Source organism: Oreochromis niloticus, linkage group LG19, assembly GCF_001858045.2.
Source record: "Oreochromis niloticus isolate F11D_XX linkage group LG19, O_niloticus_UMD_NMBU, whole genome shotgun sequence".
NCBI lineage: Eukaryota > Metazoa > Chordata > Actinopteri > Cichliformes > Cichlidae > Oreochromis > Oreochromis niloticus.
This window is the reverse complement of record NC_031983.2, coordinates 16,230,431-16,254,025: the sequence shown is the minus strand read 5'-3', so window position 1 is coordinate 16,254,025 and position 23,595 is coordinate 16,230,431. Positions and strand designations below refer to the sequence as shown.

Genomic DNA, 23,595 nt, shown 5'->3' with positions numbered 1-23,595 from the left:
GCTGATAGCAGTTGGTTTGTCTTCATGTCCCAGTTTGACTCCTTGAATGAAAATGTGCCTTGGGATTTCACCATTCAGATCACTGCCTTGTTTTAACTTTGTTACATTTGTATTTTGTTCATTTCTTTTCTTGCCTTAAATAAAAAAAAAATGCCCTGAATGCCCCGAGACCAGTGCTGCATTGAAAGTGTCAGAGTTTTGCTTGACGGGGGGCATTTCAAGGCCTCTGCACATAAGATCAAGGCAGTGTTGATGTGAAGTTCTTGTTCAAATATTGATGCTAACTTTGCACAACGCTCGTGTTTGCAAACTGTGGAATCTCTGTTTTAAACATAAGCTTGTGCTTCACAGCCCCTTCAACATGTTCCACGTCCCTGCAGAAACTTGTATTGATAGAGAATGCAAATAGATAAAGAAACGTATAGAGGACAAAAGGCGAGGATGCAGTGTGGGTGCCACCTTTGCTCAGTGATAAGATATTATAAAGGAGAGACCAAATCAAACAGCGTTAGCTAGCACACATCCTCTGCACAGAAAGGTGTTGGCCTGTTTAGTCACGCTTCAAATAATATTTAGATTTCACCACAGCCTTGTAAATGCTCCGAGTGTGCTGGGCCGATTCCTCTCTGGTACCTTTCCTTTTTTGTCAAAAGCACTTTTGTGTCATTACCCATTTACCACAGCAAGGAAAAGAACAGAATTTGAAGACCAGGGAAAATCCTCTCAGATACACACACACACACACACACACACACACACACACACACACACACACACACACACACACACACACACACACACACAGATGGAAAACACACACAGCCACGCGCACACCGAGCCTCACAAAGGTGCTGCTTTTGTTTTATCTCCCTTATAGCACCTGCTTCAGGCAATCTGCTCCCACTCGTCTCAAATGAATTTTGTCACGGCCTTTCAGATTCTCAGTCGGCGATGTGCTAATGAAAGGAGATGGTACAATTTGAACTGACCAGGTAGCAGCCAGCAGTGCACAGCTGAGAGCAAAGGATGGGGACACACCCCTCTTTGAAACAAAAGACAAGTCAACCGTCCACTGATATACCCATTACCCTTCTCATTAATACCCTGCAGACCTTGGTGTGTGAGCGTGTGCATTTTGGTGCGCTTGTGCGTGCGTTTATCTGTTTGCGTTGGTTGAACACTTATCGAATTGTTTATGACAGGCCTAATTGGGCTAATTGAAGACATTAAGATTACCTGTCAGCTGTGTGTATCCAGTCTCCCTATCTGTCTGACAACTTCTGACAAGTGAGGGACCCCGTAGCATCCGTGATGATGGAGCATTCCCGGGCCATAATAGGGACAATAGGGGCCTCTCTAATTTGATGTGGGCAGCATTAGCTGTGACTATCCTTTGTATATGTGTGTGTGTGTGTGTGTGTGTGTGTGTGTGTGTGTGTGTGTGTGTGTTAAGTATAAGTGAGAGTTAGCCAGGGTAATGGAGTCCCCTTTGGCAATGTGACAAAACGATGAGGTAGTCTGAGGGAAAGAGTGAAAGGGGTCTTCGAGTGTTTAAGGACATGAGAGGGAAGGTGCTTGAGGGTGACGGCCTTCACAGACTGACAAGAGACGAGCACTGACATCTGAGTGTCTGTGTGATTGTGGACCATCACCAGTATTGCTATATCAGGGATATCCATACTTTCAAAATAGGTCCTGAAGTTCCACTTTGGTCTGATCTAAGGTCTGCCATCGTCATAACATAAACGGGTTTATAAGAAAAACCATACACAGAAGTATTTAGTTGATAAGTTACTGTATTTATTTTTGATTTTCATAAAATTAAATTGAACCCAGACTAAAGACTCAGTTGAATGGTCCTTTTTGTCCTCCTGAATTTTTATTTCAAGGTAAGCAGAGCACAGTCCTATCTTCTGAGTCTTAAGGAATGTGCCTGTGCATATCTGTATCAGCTCACCCTCCCTCCTTTTTTTCCTCCTCACTCGCCTCTCCTGTGTGGCCATTCTGTGGGGCTTTGCAGTGTCATCGCTATGACAGATCAACGCTGTCAGCCCAAGAGATCCCCTCTGTTTGTTTGTTCTTCTCCAAAAGGGGTTAAACTGTCAAGTTGACAACTCACGAGACCCTTAGACTGCCCTACTGCCTCTCCCCGTCTCCCTCCCTCCCATCCACATTCATCCCCAAACGAGTGAAAATCAATACCAGATTGCCTGAGGACCACTGTTTGGTGTGGGCTTGACCCCTAGATGTCCCCCACTCTGCTTCTTTCATTACATGTAGCCCAGTATTTAACTTCCATCCTGATCCCTTGCCTAATTAGTTTCGATAAGCTCAGAGTCTCGCTTTCCCTCCCTCCTTCTCTGTATCTCTCTGTCCTACTCTTACACTTGCATTGACACACAAACACAGCAAAGGCATGGACTTTTTGCTTTCTTTCACTTTGAAGGGACACTGTGGGCTGGGAGTAATAAAAAGACAAATCCCGACAGGCACACAGAAGCCCTAAGCTATTCTTGAGCTAGGATTATTGTTTTGTTTGCTTAGCAAATTTTTTAAAACTACAGTGAAATTAGATTTGCACCCCAGATTGTCAGTAAAAACACCGGGGATATCCTGTGTTGTCCAAAACTAATGGCACTCTGCTGTGTTGGGCCTGTTGGTTAGTCCTGTGGTTTTCAGAAGGCCTCGTTGATTTTACAAAGCAGCTATTGATATTGTGTGGAAGATGCAACTTCACCTTTAGGATTTCCTAATAATAACCTTAACCTTGATAAGTGATGCAAGCAGGTATCCAGTGGTTTTTCTGCAGGAGGTATATCTGTGTGTATTTGTATATTTACCACCCAGATGTCCAGGTGCCGCCACTGTGCCGGCTGGCCCGTGGAACACTGACAAGCCCCAACAACATGTCGGCCCCCCCTGCTTTACTCCCCCCAGGGGCTAAAATTACCCTCAGGAATGTAAACAGACTGCCGAGTAAGCACACAGATTTCTGTGGCCCTTCGCCTGCATCCCTCTCCACACTTGCCCCCCTAAAGTGGGACAGTTCCATTTTGGACACAGAAGCCAAGGTTGATGCCGGGGCTACGGTAACCTGGCGCTGGCTGGTTTGCTACAGTAGTTTTCTGACTGAGTACAGGACAGCAATAATAATTTTTCCTAACTGCAAATATTTTTTGTAACACCTGAGAGACAAATCTACTTTTTTCCCACCCTTGTACTCCTCATATCTCCTTTCCCCATTTCATTTTAGCAGACAGATAGGCATTCACACCAATTCATTAGGTGTGTGGGGTCGCTGTAAGCAGTGGAGTTTGGGTGAAGAAGTTCATTGGGCTGGGCGCTGACATGTTGATTTAGTGGTGGTAACACGACTGCACTTCCAAAGGTGCTGACTTGGACGAAAGCCAGGCCTCTTTCTCTCACAGGGAGACATTAGAGACCACACTCTAATTTTGGGGCAGGGTTGTACTCATGGACGCAGAGGCCAAGAGGCCTACACAACAAACATTCACACCTGCCTTTCCATGACTTTTGATTCACTGAACTGGTACCAGAATTTACAATGAAGTACTTATTCTTGAACCTGATGGAGACCTTGGGCCAATGGATAGCATGCCTTTTTCAGAATGGAAGAACAATGAGGAGCAGCCATAAGAATTTACAGTCTCATTTAAAATATATACTTGTGGCTTACATATTACATATTTCATGCAACTTGTTTGTGTTTCAGTGTTTTTAAGTACAGTTGCATGTGGATGTTAAATGTTTTATTTCAACAGCTTATGTCGATTAAAAAACAGCTGAGTGCATGGCACACATCCCATGACCTCATATGCAAACATGATATCCATAAGTACCGTATACACACGCATGACATTGTTCCTCCGCTGGACGCATTAGATGTGCCGGCGCCCGGTCAGACTGATGCTGCCCTAGCAAGGGTGGATAGGGTTACAGTACAAAATGTTGTTGATTAGGGGCTGTGCCTGTAGTGGGGGATCATCCTAAATTGAAGACACATTAGCCACAGGGGTTAAGGGCAGGATTAGGTCCAGATCTGTGTGGCATGAGGAGCAATGGTCAAAAAAAAAAAAAATGGCTGTCCCAATGCTTGTCTTTGACTGTTTCCCCAGGGACAGGTGGCAATTATCGGCCAGGGCTGCTGGGAGTTCACAATAACAGGTTAAAGGAGCATGTATCCCCTTGACGATGTGGTTTTCTCTGTCTGCACAGCCTCCCAGCCCCCAGCCCTCTTGCCCACTACCATGGGGAGCTTCTTGTCTCTAGGCAGAACTCATAGACACGAGGACTCATCAAAGGCCCGAGGGACTTTAAACCGATCTCCAAATTAGCACTATGGTCAATGTTTAGTTTTTAGAACTTGGAGCATTATCTATAAAAAGGGAAAACCTCAGATGTTTATTTTTTTAAATCATCTTTTTACTTAGATTATCTTAAACATGTATAGGAACTTGATTAAAACCGATAACAAACAAAATACTGGCACTCACTGATAAGTATACCCATTGTTAAAAGGTAAAACAAACTTATTCTAGCTATAAGCCGGCATCAGCTTCACTGGCATTACACATGACAGCTTGTAGCTGAAACGTGTTTGCTAAAACATTAAGTATATTCATCCGTGAGCGCCGCTATTTTGTTTGTTCTTATAACTACATTTAAAATGTGTTTATATAAATCAAGATTCCCAGACAAAATTACTACCCACTCAAGATTTCAGTTCAATACGGTAGAGTCACTATGTGCTGTCATCACCATGAAAGAATTCATTAATATTAGCATTAACTGTTAATGAATATCCACTCAGTGTGTCATAACTGAAGAGATCAAGCCATTTTCATGATGTACAGTGTCATTAAGGAGTGTGAGGAGTCGATATCCACGAACAAAGAAAAAAAGATCAGGTGTGCTCCCAGTTCCTGGACGTTAACACTTTAAAAGCCGGAGAGACCGAGACGGACATTTCTTTTTCTTGCATTTATGTTAACAAGCCTGTTCAAAACAATCCTTTTTGCAAAACACTAACACACAGGACGCTTTTGTATGAAGGACAAGTTTTGGGTTTTTTTTATGATTATGGTGCCACCACAAAGCTGTCGTCATTAGGCCGCTTTGTTGTATGTAGTGTACTCTGTGCTGCTTGGGCCAAATTCTGAACACTGGAAAGACAAAGCTAGAGCCAGACCACACCTTGTTTAGTTTTGCTTCACATTCAATGCAGACCAGAGTGTGTCAAAGCGTGTTGGACCGTGACACTGTAGATCTGAGAGGGAACCCGCACACATTACACACACAGTGCACACTTGTTTCTCAGATATGTGTTGCTAATGCGGTAGGCGACATGCTCAGTTAAGGGACTTAACGAGTTCAAAACACTGATTAAGTCTCCTCCCTTCAGCTGGAGGATGTTTTGGAAGCATGATATTGAGCGAATGGTTTCTAACTGGGACCAAATGTAATTAAGCTGGATATCTGTAAGTTACTATTGAGCCAGCAAATAAATATAAGGTTAATGCTTATTTGCTCACTCACATAATCATGTGTTAGTCAAGGTATCAGTCGGATGTCAGATTGTGTATCTGACCGGTGATAAGGTTTTGGTTATTGTGAGAAAGTGGCTGTGGTGATAGGAGCTTGTGGGAAATTTGAAGTCAGAAAGTGATAACTGATCAAATAATTAACAGGAGGGAAAAAAACATTTTACAATTATGGATGCATATGTTTAAAAAAAAAAAGCAGTTTTCTCTGTTTATCATATAGAAAAAGGTCTAACCTTAGTTTTTAATGTGCAAAAATCTCTCCAGAATCTTAAAATTTCCAAATTCTTTGCAGTATTACACATTGTTCTCAAATTGCTGAACCATTTGTCCATATAATCTTTTAGTAGCATTATTGGTGAATTGAAAATATAAAATATTAGTATATTATTTTGCCTATTTTACATTTATAGTTAATGAGCACAAAGTTCACCTTTTGCATTTGTAGGACGGGACTGAAATGTTGCTAAAGCTGAATCGGGTTGACCATCAACTAATTTTGTGATCCCTTAAAGGGCTCGGACTACATCCTGCTCCAGAAGTGGTTGCTGTGTTTACCAAGTAAAGCTCTGGAATCCTCTTGTCTCTGTTTTGGTATTGTTATCTTGCATTAGTGAGCATAAATTAGCTCCTACTGCAACATAAAACTGACAACACACTGAGTCGACCTGACCTCCCACATCTCTCATACTCTCATACTTACACATTCCACCTCCACACCTCTAGCTTAAAAACTACACATGCATATGAATATGACATACTCTTCACAGGCGACAAAGATTAACCGCATTCTTCTCTAATTACGACGCTTGCGTAGGTTTGGGTGATAATAATGTACAATCGTGTGCTGCGGTTGCTTTGTAATTGTGTTTTGCGTACCTAAGTTGAATTAAGTTTTTTCCCCGCTCACTGAGACAAAGTAGGGGGTGGAGAAAGTAAAAAAACGATGTTTACTATTCTTAGCTATGGTCATGTTAATAACTTGTCTGCGGGAGGTTAACTCTTCCATTCAATCCCTGTTATTTATGGACAGACGGATGTATAGTTTGTAGCAAGGGATTATTTACCTCGCTGTTCGAGGACGCCCCTCTGGGTAGAACCAGCCTTAAAATATCCTACTTGTGCACAGCAGTTTTACTTGTCAGGGGTGTCTTCATCATCAGTCTGGCTGAATTGCAGCAAAATGCACTACAAAGTCATTAAGATACACAAGCTGGGTACAGTATACATGCAAAACTGTATCACCTGCTGACATGCAGGCTCTGGGTCACTGCCTTCCCTGTAAATTTTCGCAAATAATAACACATCACACCACCAGTATCTGACCTCGTTTTTGTTTTTTTATAAAGAAAACTCTTAGAATTCTTTGATAGGTGGACATCTATCAAAGGGATCTCAAAAGAATAGTCTTATTTTTACACATTTATTCTCTGTCTTTTACTACGTACGCAGTTCTTCAGACTTCAACACAGACATTTTTATGCCTCTGTACTTCTCTCACAATCAGTCTGAATGCTTTTTGTCTTAAAAGAAGTTGAGCGGGTTCCATTACGGCATTTGGGAAAACTGAGAAAAGACTGACTAACACTAATGTTTGGCGGTGCTTTAGCTGCCTACCTTGTGACCTGATGTATGGATGCTGAAAACAAAGAGGTCTTTGTGGAGAGACCTCAGAGACATAGACTTCACCCTCAGGTGAAGGCTTGCACTGTCTAAATCATTGCTGGGGTGTTTGTTTAAAGTGGACCTGTGCGGTGTGTAAAATGAAGTGAGGGCGTTTTAAAGTCGAGCGTAAATTCATCTCAATTTTATTGATAATTCGTCATGTCGTGTAATGTACTTTGGAAGAAGTGCTTGAAGCTTCTTTTTTTTTTCTCACCAAATGTAGCAAAGGAAGTTAACCTTGATGTGCGTGTTGAGCAGAAATGTTCAACTCAGAGATTTTTTAAAAGGGTACACTGCCTGACCTCCCATGCATGGATTATGGGCTTTCAGCCATGCTTTCATTTCCCCACCAAAATGAGAAAAGCAAGACCCAAAATCAAGAAATAAGTCTGCAAATTATTTGAAGAGTAGAGTTGGTATATTTTTATGCATGTGTTTATGATTCAGACGTTCCGTATTGCTGGCTTCACGGCATGTTGTGTGTGCGCACAGGCAGATACTAATAACACTCCCTCCTCTCCATTCATGTTTTTTTTTTTTTTTTTTTTCTTCCTGCCTTGCTCTCATTAAGCTGTTGTAGTAAGCTGCTTGGCACCTGCTTTAAAATGCGACCACCAGCAGCTCATTAACACTAACGAAAGCACGGCTGGCAGCCCGCAATCCACGCCCAGGCTCGTCAAGTGGCCCTCTTGCTGAAATTAGCTACATTTCACAAACAATTTCACCAACTCGTTACATAGCGAGGTGTTTATTGGAAGATGGTTGACTCTGACTTCGAGGTGGTGTGCGTAATAAGCACATGCCAGGTTAAAATGAGCCAGCCCACATAATAAACCATAATTTGCCTACAAATTTAAACTGAACTTCCACTCACTTCCTCCGGCGTTCCAACACACAAACTTCAGAGGAATTATATATATGCAGTAGTAGTGCCTAAAGCACCCTGCTGTGTATTTTTACTTGCTTTCTACTTAGTTTTAGACTTTTTCGCAAGAAAATCATGCTGTATCCATCAGACTTTGTCTTGACCCCCTGACCGTTCCCTTCCCCCTTCAGTGTTATTGTTACTATTCCCAGTCCAAGATTTTTACCTCAAGGTCCCTGTAGTATTGACTTGTATTAATCCTGAGAAGGATTCAAACTCCATTTATTTTCTTTACGGTATGGAAAGGCCTTGGTGACATGGCTCCCCAGTGTTTATAATTTTGCTTGTTTCAATTTGTACTCAGCCTCCCTTGACAGACCTGGGACATGATGAATCGTGCACGGCTGCCTTATCTGTTGATGTACAGTTTTAACCTTTTCAGAAGGTTGCCTCTTTCCAGTGTGTGCCGACCAGTCTGCCCGTTCTACGCTTTTCCCCCTCCCCAAACACACGCATACATCCAGAACACAGGAAATACATAGAGAACGGCGGCAGAATAAAAAGAAGCACATAAGCCCTTTTCTGAAGCCACCTAATGTAAATGTTTAGGTTTTGTTTCCAAAACATTTCCATATTAAGAGTTGACAGCCATGTGCAGCAGTGGAGCGTGGAAATGATGAGAATTTGAGGGTTTGAGTTTTGTGCAGTGTTGAGAGGGTGAGCTATGTGTGTGACACTGTGGTGAACTTAGAGCGTGCATCTGCAGGCTTTCTTCGGGGCTGTTAGCTTTGGCCTGTTTGCTCACAGATACAGCACCGTAAATCACGCACTGTAAAACGCAGAATGCAGGGATGGGGTGTAGGAGCATGTACACTACCGCTTAGAAGGAGGTGCACATATCTTCATGTGCATGTGTCTGTCTGTACACGGGAACTGTATGTAGCATGCGCACTGCCTCGAGGCCAGTCATTACAACAAGACATATGTAACAGCTGGCAAAAGAACAAAGGCTGAGAATTTATTATTTCTGAGGTCACAATGCAATCTCTGTGTTTATAGTAAATTCTTAAATTGCCAACTACAGATTTCTGTAAATATAGCATCTATAATAGTTCTTATAATCTAACCAAAATGTCAAAAATTTTTATGAACTTTACCTTGAAACTGAACTTGTACTGCTCTCTGTGGCCCTTTAGCTAGCTTCCTGTCTTGGCCTCCAGAGGCCCCACAACAGCGTTAACTGTCCAAGGATGAAGAGCCAAGGATGGCAGCCCCCTGAATCTGCTCTAGCATCTAGCAGCTACACTACTCTCCACTCAAGAGTTCAACTGTGACACGTCTTTATGCGTGGCAGCTAAGGTTCAAAGAAGAGAGGGGCCACTGGTGGCTCTTTGGGGGTTAATAAATATCTTGAACGCTGCTTTATTTCCTTTTTGAAGAGAAATAGTGAAATGTAGTTGCGCATTCCGAGTGACGAGTTCCTCTGTTTAAAACGTTACTGCATCTTTCAGCACATCTTTAGGGATAAAGTTGCTACAGGTTCTACAAGGAAATAAACAAAAACATCCTATATCTAAACACTCCTAATTTGAGCTCACATTTGCTCGGAAAGTCAATCTTTATTGCCATTAGGCACCGCAGTGCAGATTGCTTTTGCCCTCAAAATGAACGTAAATGAAACAGCTGGATGCTGTTTGACTAGCTAACATTAACCACCATATGCAGTGTGTTGAACTCTGCGTGCTCTCTCTGTGCCAAAAGCTTCTGATGTCAGGATCCGGAGGCCTTGCTGTAGTGCTTTGTTATTTCATAGATTATTGTTATTTCACTGCCATTGTAATGTGATTGAGTGTGTATCACCCTGTCAGAAAGATATTTATCTTCCTGGCGGTGTTTTTGTTTGATTCAGCGCAAATTTCCTGGATGTGATCAAAGGAAAAATACCTAAGCCATCTTATCTCTCGTAGATCCATCTCACTAGTGTCCCATCTTTCTATCTCTTTACTAACTTTTTCCCGATGTTTTCTGTATTTCGTATCCAAAGTCAACAGCATTTTCAGATATGAATTTGAAAGTGTAACTCCGTATTTGCACACTGAGAACTCTTGAAAACAACAGCGGCAATGTACTAACAGTTTGTTTTGTTTTGTTTTCGTGCACTGCAGGTTTGGTCCAGGCCTTGTGATCTACTGGTATGGCTTTATTGGAGAGCTGGATTGCCAGAGAGACAGAGGTATCCTACTCAAAGACTGCTTCCCCACAGACATTGTCACCCTGTGCCATGCCACGCAACAAGACCGATCACCTGAGAGCCAGAACAAAGACAAAGAATGAGAAAAGATCAGAAGCAAGAGTAAAACCAAAGTACAGATGAGAGAATGAATGGGAGGAAAGAGGGATGACAACAAGGAGGTGGGAAGGGTACGAACACTGAAATATGCAGGGGTGGATACCTAGATCCGGAAGCAATTTGGCTTTCCTGCAGTGTGAGACTACTGGCAAAAAATCTGCCCTGAACTTCACCTGACCCTCATTCTCTCTCTCTCTCGCTCTCTCCCTCCCTTTCTTCCTCTCATTCACTGCTCCAAAGCGGCCGCATGTAAATGCACACCAGCATTCTCTATATATCTGACGTCACTCATATTCATACCTGTGAATGAAAAACATGATCTGGGAGGCTGTTCTGGTCGTGGTCAACACCTGGCCCTTGGATGGCCTCTTGCACTGGAGGCTACGGAGCAAGCCAGGGCCGAAGCAGGACATAAGGCCCTTCCTTATCACGCTCAGGCCCTGGCCTTTGTCACTCCTTCCTCCTCCGTTCCATAGGCAGATAAGAGAGGTGCGGTCTAGGGGCTGGGTGACGCCTGTCTCTCACCTGCGTCACTCAGTGCCCTCTCAGTCACTCTCCAGCGGGATAAACAGGATAGTTTCTGATTAAGGCTGGCCCCTCAGTGACCCTTTTCATATTATAAAATCTTTTGTTTTTTTGGTAGCACATATGCTTGACAGAACTGTTCATGCTGCTGTCAGTGTTTATTTCTTAACTGTGCAACCACAATTCAAAACAAAGTTCCACTAACCTAATTAAGCGCAAATTTTGATACGATTACACAAAAGGAATTTTTTTTTTTTTGACGTTTGTTGGCTTCATCTTGACTGTAGAGTTACATTTATTGATAGAATTTCCAATAGCAGTGATCAAAATTGAATAATTTTCTGTTTTTTTACATTGAATGTATTAATAATTTTCTCTGCATAATGTCATAAAATCATGAGCATAGTCATGACAGTTTGCCTAAAGCGAAGCCATACTGAAATTGGGAGTAATGTGAGACTGGTAGCCTAACAGTATTCACTTTAAAAGGATATAAAATAAGAGAAGAGCTTATCCTCGCATTTGTGAACCTACGTTTGCTTGACCAGTGTGTTTACTTAGTAAAATATCAAAACCAGGAGCTTTTTTACTTGTTTCACAGTAATAAAAAATAAATAAAAAGAGAAGACTATTAGAATCAGCATTTGTTACATTCTGTCCCACATTTAACCTGTAACAATTTAAAGTAAAACTACTGTACTTGCATGTGTTATTTTGTACATGTAAATATTAATAAATGTGTTTGGTAAACTATTTTTAATATGTTCCCATGTTACTGTCAAAATCATAAACTTTATATATCAGGCACGTTTAGGTAAGTGAGGTAAAAGACAGGTACATAGAAACACCTGATTACCATGTAAAGGTAAGTGACTGTCTAGTAGTCGTCTATTGCACATCTTTATAACCGTAGTACATTTTATGAGTGGATACTAATGGAAGAAACACAGCCGGGCTAGGAGAACCAGAAGTGAACATAAAGTTGAGTGATGGCTTTAGAGGCAGATATGCACTGCCTATAGGGGGTCCCTGTCCTGCCCCTTTCTTTATGGCACACAAAACGATAAGAGGAAAGAAAGTGAAAGGGTGAAGAACCTGCTGTCACCTCAGAAAGTACACTCACAAAGAACTATTTTTTTTCATAGCGTGCTTTCAAACTGCAGGCTTCACGTGTTCTTGTGCATAGAAATGAGTCAAAACAGACCTCAGGTGCAAAGTTAGTGGAAAGCTTTTGTCTTCAGTCTATTAATCACCAAATCTGACCGCCTCCTTTTCTGTTATTTAAGACAACTTCCCCATATGAAACAGAAATATGTGTTCCTATGTTTGCCCTGCATTTATGCACTGTTCAAACAGTTAGAGAGATATGGTATGTGGGGGTTAAATGCCATTAAAGTGCTGCTTGATTTGTTACCCTTAAACCTCTAACCTTAAGCCGACTCCCTATCTAGGCCCTGATCCCCTCCATGAGGAGGCCACTGGGTCACCACTGGGTCGCCAGGCGTCCATGGCTTCCTCTGTGCCCCCCCGCTCCTCTGCACACTGTGGTACAAAACAACTGTCCCCATGTGTCCAGTTAAACTCTGCGCGAATGCCTGGTCATGGTATGCTTAGACATCACTTTATGGCTCCTGTTGGACAAAAAAAACAGAGCTATTTTACTAAGGGAGGGAAAATTCTCCATTCAATAAGAGCAGAAAAAAAATGGAAAAGAGCAGATTCAGTTCCTCTCAAGTTTCAAGCCTTCCTGCCATTGTTTTCCAAGGTGGTTGTTGCACAAAAGAGTAGCCAGGGTCAGCTCCTATAAATTAGGTTCTGCACACAATGTGCACTAAATAAAGCTTTTTTTAAACGGACTTCAAAGGCGAGCCACGGCATCAGTGTCAGGTGACCAGATTTCCATGATGTGAATGCAAATATAGAAAAAATAGCTTCCATCTGATGATTTTTAAGAGCCAGACGTCTGTATTTTGTGTTTTCTCTCCCACCCCGGTTAGACTCATTGTTCCTGTCACAACAATGGGGCACTCGAGTGCTCTCCAAATAAGGCCAGTTTGGAGAGGTCACTTCCAGGGGCTGGTAACACCCGTGTTCTGGAGAAATTTGATCCTCAAGTGGCATACAGCAAAAACAAAACTACACAGTCTTTATTTTTTCACTGGAAAAAAACATTAACAATATATAGTCAAAAAGTTATCCATGATTTGTAAGTTTCCAAATTTTCTTAAAATTAAAAATTTATAGTTACTAGTTACTTGTTTATTTGGGGCGGGAGGTCTCTTCTTCCTGTACTCCAAGGTAAGGTAATACGAAGTTTTCAAAGTAATTTGTTAATTTGTGAAAATAAAAGACAAAAATACTCCATTAGCATAGTAAAACCCTGGAACTGTAATACATCCAGCCTCTATGAGGGGTCTTTGAGATGCTCCTAAACCTGACTGGAATCCACCTATGCCTCACAGAGCTCTAATTCACCAAAATGAAAAGCACACCTGTTTGTATAAAGTCCCCCAGTGGACTGTGTGTGTCAGAGTGAGAGCCAAGTGATCCAAAGAATTATCAATGGGGTGATACATTCTAAAGTGTGTAGAGCAATTTGCCATAGAAATATGTGACATGACTATGTCAAGTGCCCAGAAGCTCGGTGGAAGAAGTTTGCAACCACCAACAGTCTCCCCAGACCTTTCCACCCATTTGCTTTTTGAAGATGGGAGTAGCTTAGTGAAGAACAGCTCTCAGTGCAGCACTTTATCAATTATGGCTTTGTGGTAGAGTGGCATAATGAAATCCATGCTTCACTGAAAGACACATGACAGCCCACTGGGAGTTTTCTAAAAGATAATCACCAGGATGAGATTCTGCATATGAATATGTAGAATCTGTAGGTAAATGCCAAGATAGTTCAGGAAGTTTTCTGGTAGTCCAGGGGCTATTGACTAGTCACATTTGAGCAGGTTTTGCTTTCATAGCGGATATGTGAAAAGTAAAAGGGATGGCATTTGTAAAAATCCATGCAAAAACCATCAGTTATTTACACTGGTATTACTTTTTATTAGCTTTTGTAAAATGTTTTTTGCATTTATAAACAATGATCAAAGGATAAAACCGTTTCCCTCAGAGGCTAGGCCAGCAGACGTTGTGTTCCCAGATTTGCCAAAAGGCAGTTCGACTTCCACACCATGAAACAAATTTTGATCTATCTGTTCTCAGTTCTCAATGGCATAGAGAAGACAGGCCACTGAGCATAACCTCATTAATATCATCTTACACTCAAACACAGTAGTGGTGGAAGTGTGCTATGAGCGACTAGTCACGATAGAGGGAAACAGGGACACCGAAATATATAGCTCGATCCCGAGTGCTCAGGATCTCAGGTTACCAAAAGTTTCATTTCAAGAAGATGACCCAAAGCATAGCAGCGAGAAAACACAGCAGTGGTTTTGGGGAAACTGTGTGAAAGTCCTGAAGCGGTCCAGCCAGAGTCTGCACCTGAACCCCAAAGGAGCATTAATAGACCTGGAAATGGCTGCACTCCCAACCCAACATAACTGACCTTAAACAATTCTGTCAAGAAAGGGAGAAAAGAGATTCCAAGTTTGTAAGATCTTTCCCACGAAGAATGGTGGCTGCAGATGCTTCCAGTGGTGCTTTAATCAAGCACTGAGCAAAGAATCTGAATACCTAATAAAGATGATTTTTTTTTTCTTTTAATAAATTAACAAAACACACTTAATGCTCTCAACACACTAAAAAAAAATAATTAAATGCATTATGAGAAGACCATAAAATGTGGAAACCTCAAAAGTTTAAAAACCGGAATACAATATATGCACAAGCTAATAAAAAGTTTAAGATGAAAATTGAGATCATATTATTCATCATTTTTTGCTTTTGCAACATTAAAAAGAAATGATGTGCAAGGTGATTTAGTTACACCTTTCCCTCCTTATTATAATACTGGTTGCAGTTTTTAAATCTGTGAGTCCCATGTGTCAGATTAGTTTGATGCAGTTCACAGCATCCACTCTGTCTGGTCTCAGCCTGCAGGCTATTGGAAGTCCACTATCCACTCAGATGTACATCTTGGCCCAATCTCTTCCAGATCCTGCTGTTTTATGCTTCTTCATCCAAGCTCATAGATAGACCACTGAGACACAGAGAATGAAAAAAGGACAGAACCTGGAAGAGCTGGTTCTATCCCTCTAGCAGACCACCAAAAGGACTTTCTCCACGCTCCTGTGTTATTTATGTGAAGAGAGCTCTGGCCTGTTTCTGCCGCAGGCAGCGTAGTGCTTTTAGTAAGGATCCTCTCAGCCTCCCTCAGCCAGCCAGACATCACAGCATGGAAATAAATAAAATTATATCCAGGAAGAGTCCAAACAGTCAGTATGAAATGTAAAAAAAAAAAGAGAAAAAAAAGAAAACAACAACAACAAAAAAGATTTTACATTTTTTATTTATTTTTTGTTGTTGTGAGGGCTTGAATAACAGCACTGGGAAAAAGCGGCCTCTCTTCTCTGAGCCGAGGAAGACGCGAACAGACTTCATTTTTATTTTTAGGAAGCTCTACCCGCTAATCAGAGGCTGTTATTTAAAAACAACAATGGATCATGAGAAAAATGGTTGGGGGGATTTTAAATGGCAACGCGGTGGATTTTTGATTGACAAGATGGAGGACAGATGGTATGTTTGAGGGAAACTGAACAACTATGACAGATAAATCCACTCTGAGGGGTGGGGGAGGATAATTTAGTTTCCTATGACTCATTGGCTTTATGGGACAAGACACGGACGAGAGCTTTAAAAAAAAAAACAAACAACAACAAAATTTTAAAGCTCTGCACTGCCTGCAAAAATCAAAGATCACATGCAGCCAAGGTCTGGCCAGTAGCTTTAAATGACCAACTCAACATGCTCTTAGTTGAAATTAACAGCTTGGCAATAGAAATGGTATGCAACAGTATTTTAAAGAAAAAAGGTGTTGACTTGGCTTCTTGCTGATTGAGGTATTCCATTTAAAGCTAAGCTCCCATTTGTGAAAACAGTGGCTGCATAACCCGCTGCATTCAAATAAATCCAGGAAGCATATCTGGAGTTCCTTCTACTGAGATCTGATATACCATGTGTCTGCAGCCAGCACTTAGGCCTGTCACAGTCCTGAGCTTAGCCAAGATGTCATACATCAGCTATTTTTGTTCCGGCTACATTCATGCCTATTGTTTTAACATGTATAGCAATGAATAAAAGAGATAACGGGAATACAACCGAGTGTGCGTTTGTGGTTGGAACCACAGGGGTGACAACCCGCATGGAGTATGCCTGCTCCAGCATCAGCCACTAGAAAGGTCAGCCCCCCCTGAATGGCATTTGGTTTGTGACAGAAGTGACCCAGAAACTGTGATATCTCCTGATCACAGCGAGGGTCCAGAGGAAGCCCGGTAACAACCCCAAAATCAGGTTCAGGGCAGCATGGTGATGGGCAGGGGTGAGGAAAACAGCAGGGTAGAGGAAAGGTAGAAGAGGAACAGACAGCAGAAAGGCAGCAGTAGATGTATGATCACAAGTGACATCCTAAAAGATTAGAGCCGCGTGGTCGGAAAATACGACTAGAGCTAGTCAGGGGAAAAAAGGTTAGTTGCATGAGGTGGAGAGAAAAAAATGATTCAGTCAAAACAACCTTGGCTCACCCTCTCCCTTGTCTTCTGTTTGTGAGCATTATGGCCTGATGAGAGCTGTGGCAAGCTTGTTATTATGAAATAAGTGCACTTGGGAGGAGGTGGGGCTACTGTACGGATGAACGTGGCTATTATGGGATGCACGGACCGCAGGTTTTGATTGGTGCTGAGAGCAAAAGCTTCCAGGGCATAATCAGAGCCACTAATCCAGCTGATAACAGTGGGTCTGGCCCTGCACACTGTGCCAACCCCTCGCTCATTCAAAAGTAGCATTGCATTTGTCAAAACAAGCCTTATTGTCATTTATCACCCTGCAGTAAATCCTGGCTTGAAATCCTAGCACACAGATGAGAAGACTTCTCTATTATGTACAGACTTAGCTTAATTTGGGAAATATATGAAAGAACAGATGTGATTGGGTATTTTATTGAATTGTTGCCACAGGCAACATAATATTTTTGCGCTGGGAAATTATGAAGAGCAGGGATGGAAGCAGTCATTTGCCCGGTGAAGACAAGAACAGAAGAAGGCACTGGCTTTTTTTTGTGATGTTTTATGAGTGTTTCATCGAGCCTTTGCTGCACTGAGCAATTAACTGTTTTGCTTAAAACACAGTGCCAACTGCAGTGCTGCTTCAGTTAGAGAATTGTAGGCCATTTGTCATTTTTACAACTCATTTTCACCCCAAAACACTCCACGATGTGGCTGGATATAACCTTGCTGGAGCCATGTCCTTGAGTTCCCACTGGCAGGTAAATATACACTTCCATCTAAACACACGTCTCACATTGTCTGCCTTTGACTTATGGGAGGTCAGCCTGGGAGGGATCGATGTTGCAATTCAGTTTTAGAGGCCTGATGATGTCACGTTGCAGTGTACTGTGGCTTATGGGACCAGGAACCTGTTGATACAAGAAAACCACATCACCTCAACGGTCTTGACTCACAGTTAGTGATAAAGGGATGAGGGCCGCATGTGTGCTGGAGTGAGTTTTTATGCGCACTTGCGTGGGCCAAATCTTGCACATGCTCTACTGTAACTTCAGCACATCACTCCACTGACAACATCCCAATCCCACAGGGATCATCATCAGGTCACACAAGAGGGAAGAATGAATAGAGCGATGTGATGTTGTCATTCAAATGCAATGGATCACTTGAACTCCACTGCCCTGTTGTAATGACCCTGTGTAAAGACCTGTAATGTGGTTTTCCCATTGGGTTTGAGGGAAACCCTATTCCAGGCCATTCAGGTGTGCAATAAAGTGCTTTTCACTTTCTGAGGACTTCCTGTCTCCAGTGGCGTTCTCCATTAACTCCTCACAGACAGACAAGAGCCTTTCTATTGGCTCAGGCACTCTTTATCGCAGCAGTTATTCCCCTCAGGTATGGCGCTACCTGGCCCACAGATAAGATAGAAAGCCGGCTGCCTGTCATTATTGGTAGATGAAGGCTATCTGAATATTGACAACAGTTTACACTCCTTGTTGTGAAACAAAGTTGAACTTGTAAGACAGTTGAACACAAGGCTTTTATTGTGTAGAGGAGATATGAAAGCTCCCTGTGGCCACATACCCAAATACCCTTATGTCACGGCTTGCACCCCCCACCCAACCCCTCCTCTTCAGTTGACTATTTATTCCCACCAGCTGTAGTGACGTGCTAAAAAAGTTCTTGACACCAGCTATTGCTTTTCATCACTGAAGCTTCCCTGCTAACAGGGAACAAGTTAGCGTTTCTTGCCTCCCCTGTATTCTGCGTGCTTGTGAAAATGCTCACAGCGACCCATTTTAATGCAAGACACCGCATAAAATGGGTCCTTGAATCACCTGCTATTGGAGTCTTGTGCAGAAAAACATCACCACTAATAATAATAATAATAATAATAATAATAATAATAATAATAATAATGATAATGATGATGATGATAATACGCTGACGTGGATGTTGTGTGAAAAAATTTTTTCGCACATGCACATTCCATGTTTTTTGCAAGCTCATCTTGATCGTTTAAAATAATTAGTTTCGCCCGTTTATATAGATTAAAATGACCAAAATAATGTGGTTGCGACTGAAAAAAAGTAATCGAAATTTAAGACGTCATTTTCCGCTTTTCACTGGATAAAATGATGATTATCCGAAGTTGTTGGGCTATTTGTAATTTGGATAAGAGCAACTTGTCCGGTCTTAAAGTTTGTGGAAAATATTTTAAATGATTTAAAGCCATTTCCACTTTCTACTATTGTAAAAGCAATAAAACGCATTTCAGTTCATATTTAAACGAAATTAAATGATTTCTTATTTCAATAGCGATGTGATGCTATTAAAATAAGAAGTCATCAATGATCAATTCTGTGTGAAAAAGTTATTATTATTATCATTATTATTATTATTATTATCATTATTATCATTATTATTGTTTAAATAAATTTTGGCTGGCTGTGCTTCGAGTCTGTCGTCGCTATGTTTTATAATCGTATTAAACCAGTCTGGGCTAATTATGTGGAGCACCGTTGACTCTCGTTGACGCACAGCCTGGAACTCCATCCCAGTCTCACCAGACTCCCTCTCCTCTTTTCGCCTTTACTTGTCTTCGCTCCTTTTTTCTTCTTCTGTTTTTTTCTCTTCCGTATAGACGCCTGTATGCCACTGAATTGTCGAGTTTTTAACTGCCATCCGAGACGATAATGGTTACCGATTCTATACTTTCAGCCATAATCTTCAAGTGGGCCGTGATTAATGATGTCAGAGTTAGCAGGGTCCTTCGGGTCCCCGGCTGGATGACTTCAGCCCTGCTGCCCTGCTCTTCAAACCTCCTCTCGTTTCTTTAAACACAGACGCACAGCCACCGGCGTACACAGAGCTTGCAGAGATGGTCGCGTATGAATTGCTCATTTCTCTCTCTCTCATTCTCTGTCACATACACACACACACTCAGGAATGGGAGCCGGGCAACAAGTCCCCAGGTGCAAAGCATTATATTGACCCTACAATCCATCTTTATTGATTTTACCATCAACGTGCTCTCCTAATACATGCATAAGGAGCCTTTTACCTGTGAGTAAATATGAAACGAGAGTCTCTGAGGTCACATTTACGGCAGCAGGTCAGGGTCTCTCTCATATGTTGAAATAGCCAAGGTGGGATCCTAGTATATAAACTTTTGAGGTAAAGGAAGAAAAAAATAGGATATCCGTATTTGTATAGATGTACATAAATATAAACGTCTTAATATAAACTTCAATGTTGTTTGCAATATTTAAAACAGAAATGGGAATGAACGAGTGAAAGCTGATGTCTCTCAAAGAGAGACATAGAAACCGCTTCTTCTTCCTATTCTTTCCATAAATACATTTACTCTGGCCCCCAGAAGGGGTCGCCATCATGTAATAACACTGCGCCCAAGGGTGTGGTGGGGAGGGGGTCTCCAGATCGCGCTCCCTCTCCCTCTCTTTCTCTCTCGCTTGAGAACATCTACATTATATTGAAGTTATTTAATGGATTTGAAATGCGCATCGTGCCTTTAGAAATATGCACATTAATCAATAACCCGGAGAAATTTCATATTTTACAAAATCCACTATGTGTGCGCATCCACGCTTCTCTCCCCCTGCTTCTCCCTCAGCCCTCTTCTGTTATTTACAGTTCTTGTGAAATGTCTCACTTTGCTGCCCTCGGCCTCCCGCAAGATATTTCTAACCATTTTTTTAAGCTCTCAAAATAACCGAAGGAAATTAGGAATAAAAAAAATCTACTTAGGAAAACAACCCATAAATTAAGAGAATCGATATCTGCGCCACTCAGTGTTAGGACTTTCGTTTCATAATGGAATAATGCCATATTTATTCCCCAATCTTATGGGCTCTCAAGCCATAAACCGTGATTATTTCACTGAAAAACCGGTCAAACGTTGACAACCTTGGGGCCATTGTAACACGGTGCTGGAAAAGGGAATATAATGAGGAGGAGGAGGGAAAAAAGGAGGCCAGGGGCTTGCCTAATTAAATCTTAACTGATTGAAATGAAGGTTTGAGTACCTCAAGGCTTGACTAAACTTCGGCTATTTCCCTTTTTATTGCGCCTTATTTATTCTGCACTAACATGCCGTCTTTTCTGCCTCTCCAGCAGCCTCAGCACTGGCCACTGCAATTTTCAGTTTCTGCTAATTCCAACCCCCCATAGCTATGTTATTTGACTATTTATAACATTCGCATCATTAAGATTTCCTTTTTGCAGGGTGAGTGTGCATTGGAGAGGGGTTGTATATGTGTGTTGAGGGGGGGTGGCAGTCACTCTTTTTTAAGAAGACAAGTATCATTGAAGTGTGGAAAAAAAATCGCCTCTTATTCCAGTAGCGGGCAAGCAAACAATCGTGAATACCACCCGGCCAGTTGAAGATTTTTTTAAGGTGGTCCTCATAAAAATATAAGCCATGATGCATTTTTTTTGCAGCAAAAAATATATTTATATAAAATGCTGTGTTTAATTTAAACATACCTGCTCCTATAGGCCTCGTGTTTCAATATTCCTGAGATTTTTTTTTTTATTTTTTATTTTTTTTTTTTTGTTAAAGACAAAAATCCAGATTTTCTATTGATCAAAAATGCCGTCGATTAAATATCGCAGAAGGCCAGTGAGGAGTCATCAGTGGGACTATCTGCGGGCGCGTTTCTTCCCCTATTGTCTGAGGAAATAGTATCATAAATGATAAATAGATAATGGAGCTGTCTCCTGCAGACACGTTCATCAGCGGTAAATGGGAGCTGGCGCAGAGCACCACGGAGAATTAAGGCGAAAGAGTTTGCAACATTCCTGCAGGGGATAAGTTGTTGACAATTAAAGAACACGCACACACACACACACACACGAGGAGAGAGAGAAGGAGAGAGAAAGAGTGGTGGGGCGGAGAGATGGGGACGGGGAGAGAGGTCAGAAATGCATTTACTGGTTGTCTTTGTTGGTTATTTCTGTTTGGTTCCGTGTGTTATTTTTTTTTTCTCTTTTGTTTGCTTTTCATTTGAAGACTTTCTCCTCAAGGCCGGCTTGACTTTTACACCATATCAGGTGTTGCTGCCATTTGAGCGCATGTTTTGCTTTTTCAACACCCAGACAAAATGCATTACACGAAAAGGGAGGTGTATGTGAAATCACAGCTCAGTTCAGGTAGATGGGAGCATTTGGGTCTTAACTCCCAGCCTGACTTTTGATTAATCGCGTAAGATATGAATGCATGCGTCTTTATGCGCTGTTCCCCTGCTAGTTGGCTTTAAAATTGAGTGGTTTCTACATGGTGAGCTATTTCCTGGTGTGCAAATTCGTGTATTTTTTTTATTTTATTTTATGCCACAAGGAAATACTTCACTTATAGGAAAATAAAATGTGAAAGTATATCACATCACAGTACTGAGAAAAAGGGGGGCAATAAGCATTAGAAGTTAAAGACACAATGTGAACTCGACGGATAGATGAAGTTTAGACTCACACCGTTGCCTTTGCTGAGTTTGGATTGCAAAAAACAACCAAGTCTTCTTTAAAAAAGAAAAAAAAAAAGCCACTGCCGTGAGACTGGGTTGTCCAGAAAGCCTTTTCGGTGGTGCTATAATAAACCATTTTCCCTGGGCTTTATTGATCAGTCACTCTGAGCTAATGTAATTATCCTCATCAATAGGGGGACTGCAGGGAGAATCATTATGCGGTTGACATTGATAAATGATCAGCCAAATGCGGTCCTTTTCTCCCAGGGACCCCCGCCTCTGACCCGCCTCGCACAGGCCTACATAACGTAGTCATAGAAACACCTTATGGCAAGAGGAGAGAAAACTGCTGAAATGTTTAAAAAAAAAAAAAAAAAAAAAAGGAGGGCAACACACAGACACACACATGCGTACACACACTTATGGGCCTACACACACAGAAAACTGAAACTAAAAAAAAAAAAACTGTCCCTGTCCCCCAGAGCAAGCCATTTTGGGGAGAGCCAGCTGCACAGCGAAGGACACTCAGTCCCTGCGTAAGCGCTCATTTTTACGACCACTATCCAAATCAGCAATTTGAAAGAACAACAAAGAAGAAGCAAAACTTTTCTAACGCGCTTCCCCCGTCGCTGCCAGCAGATGCACTTGTGTATCTAAAAATATATATTTGCAGTCGTCTCTCTTAGATCATAAACCCCACTTTACCAGATGCTCTGCAGGAAGCGCGCACGCACACATATACAAACACACACGCACACGCAAACATATCCAATAACATGAGTATTATTAACATGTTGCCTCTGTAACGCACTCAGTGTTTCTAGCGGGTGAACTGGGTGTGTGGACTTTTAATATTGTTGCACGGGAGGAGAGTGTCTTCCAGAGGAACGGGCTGCATTGTGCAGCAGTGCAGAGGGAATATATTCCTTATTTTATTCCTGCAGCAGCGGCCCGGACTGGCTTTGACAGGGAGGAGATGAAGGGGAGGAGTTGTTTAGCTCGGCTGGATCATCCATCATCCCTGTCACACCGAATCGGCAAAAGGAAAGCAGCAGAGGCAATCTACCTTCTGTCTCATCGGGGAAGAGGGGAGGGAGGAGGAGGAGGACGAGGGGGAGGAAGGAGGGGTCGGGACGAGAGGGGGAGAAAAGAAAAAAACTATTAATATTAAAATCCTCTCCATCCACAGTAATCCTCACGTTTTCTCTCTTTTTCATCTGATAATCTCCGCACAAAACGAAGGGTTTCTTCCTTCCGTTTTATCCACAGAATAATAGACCACTAAAAAAACAAAAAGGGCTTTTAGGTTTTAAATAGTCGACAAAAGAAGACACACCAAACTAGACTTTGGTGCAAAACCAATAATTTTTTTTCTTCTGCCTGGTTAAGGCCCAGCATTCCGAATTGGAAAAAAATATTGTTAAATAACGATTATCTCTTCAGGTATGGTGTCTGCAATTAAAACAATCTTTCACCGACA

At 41.8% G+C, this 23,595-nt stretch overlaps 1 protein-coding gene across 5 annotated transcripts in view; it reads left to right on the top strand.

Annotated features, from left to right (window-relative positions):
* Positions 1-11,719, top strand: part of cdin1 (CDAN1 interacting nuclease 1) — a 50,539-nt gene extending 38,820 nt beyond the window's left edge. For 4 of the 5 annotated variants that reach the window (XM_005477178.2, XM_005477177.4, XM_025901079.1 and 1 more), the window contains one exon: positions 10,257-11,719. In XM_005477178.2, the coding sequence (XP_005477235.1) occupies positions 10,257-10,425 (169 nt within the window). In that variant the 3' untranslated portion in view covers positions 10,426-11,719. Of the gene's footprint in view, positions 1-9,287; positions 10,230-10,256 lie in introns of those variants that run through there. The other variant, XM_025901078.1, reaches the window with a different exon arrangement.
* Positions 11,720-23,595: the final 11,876 nt, after the last annotated feature.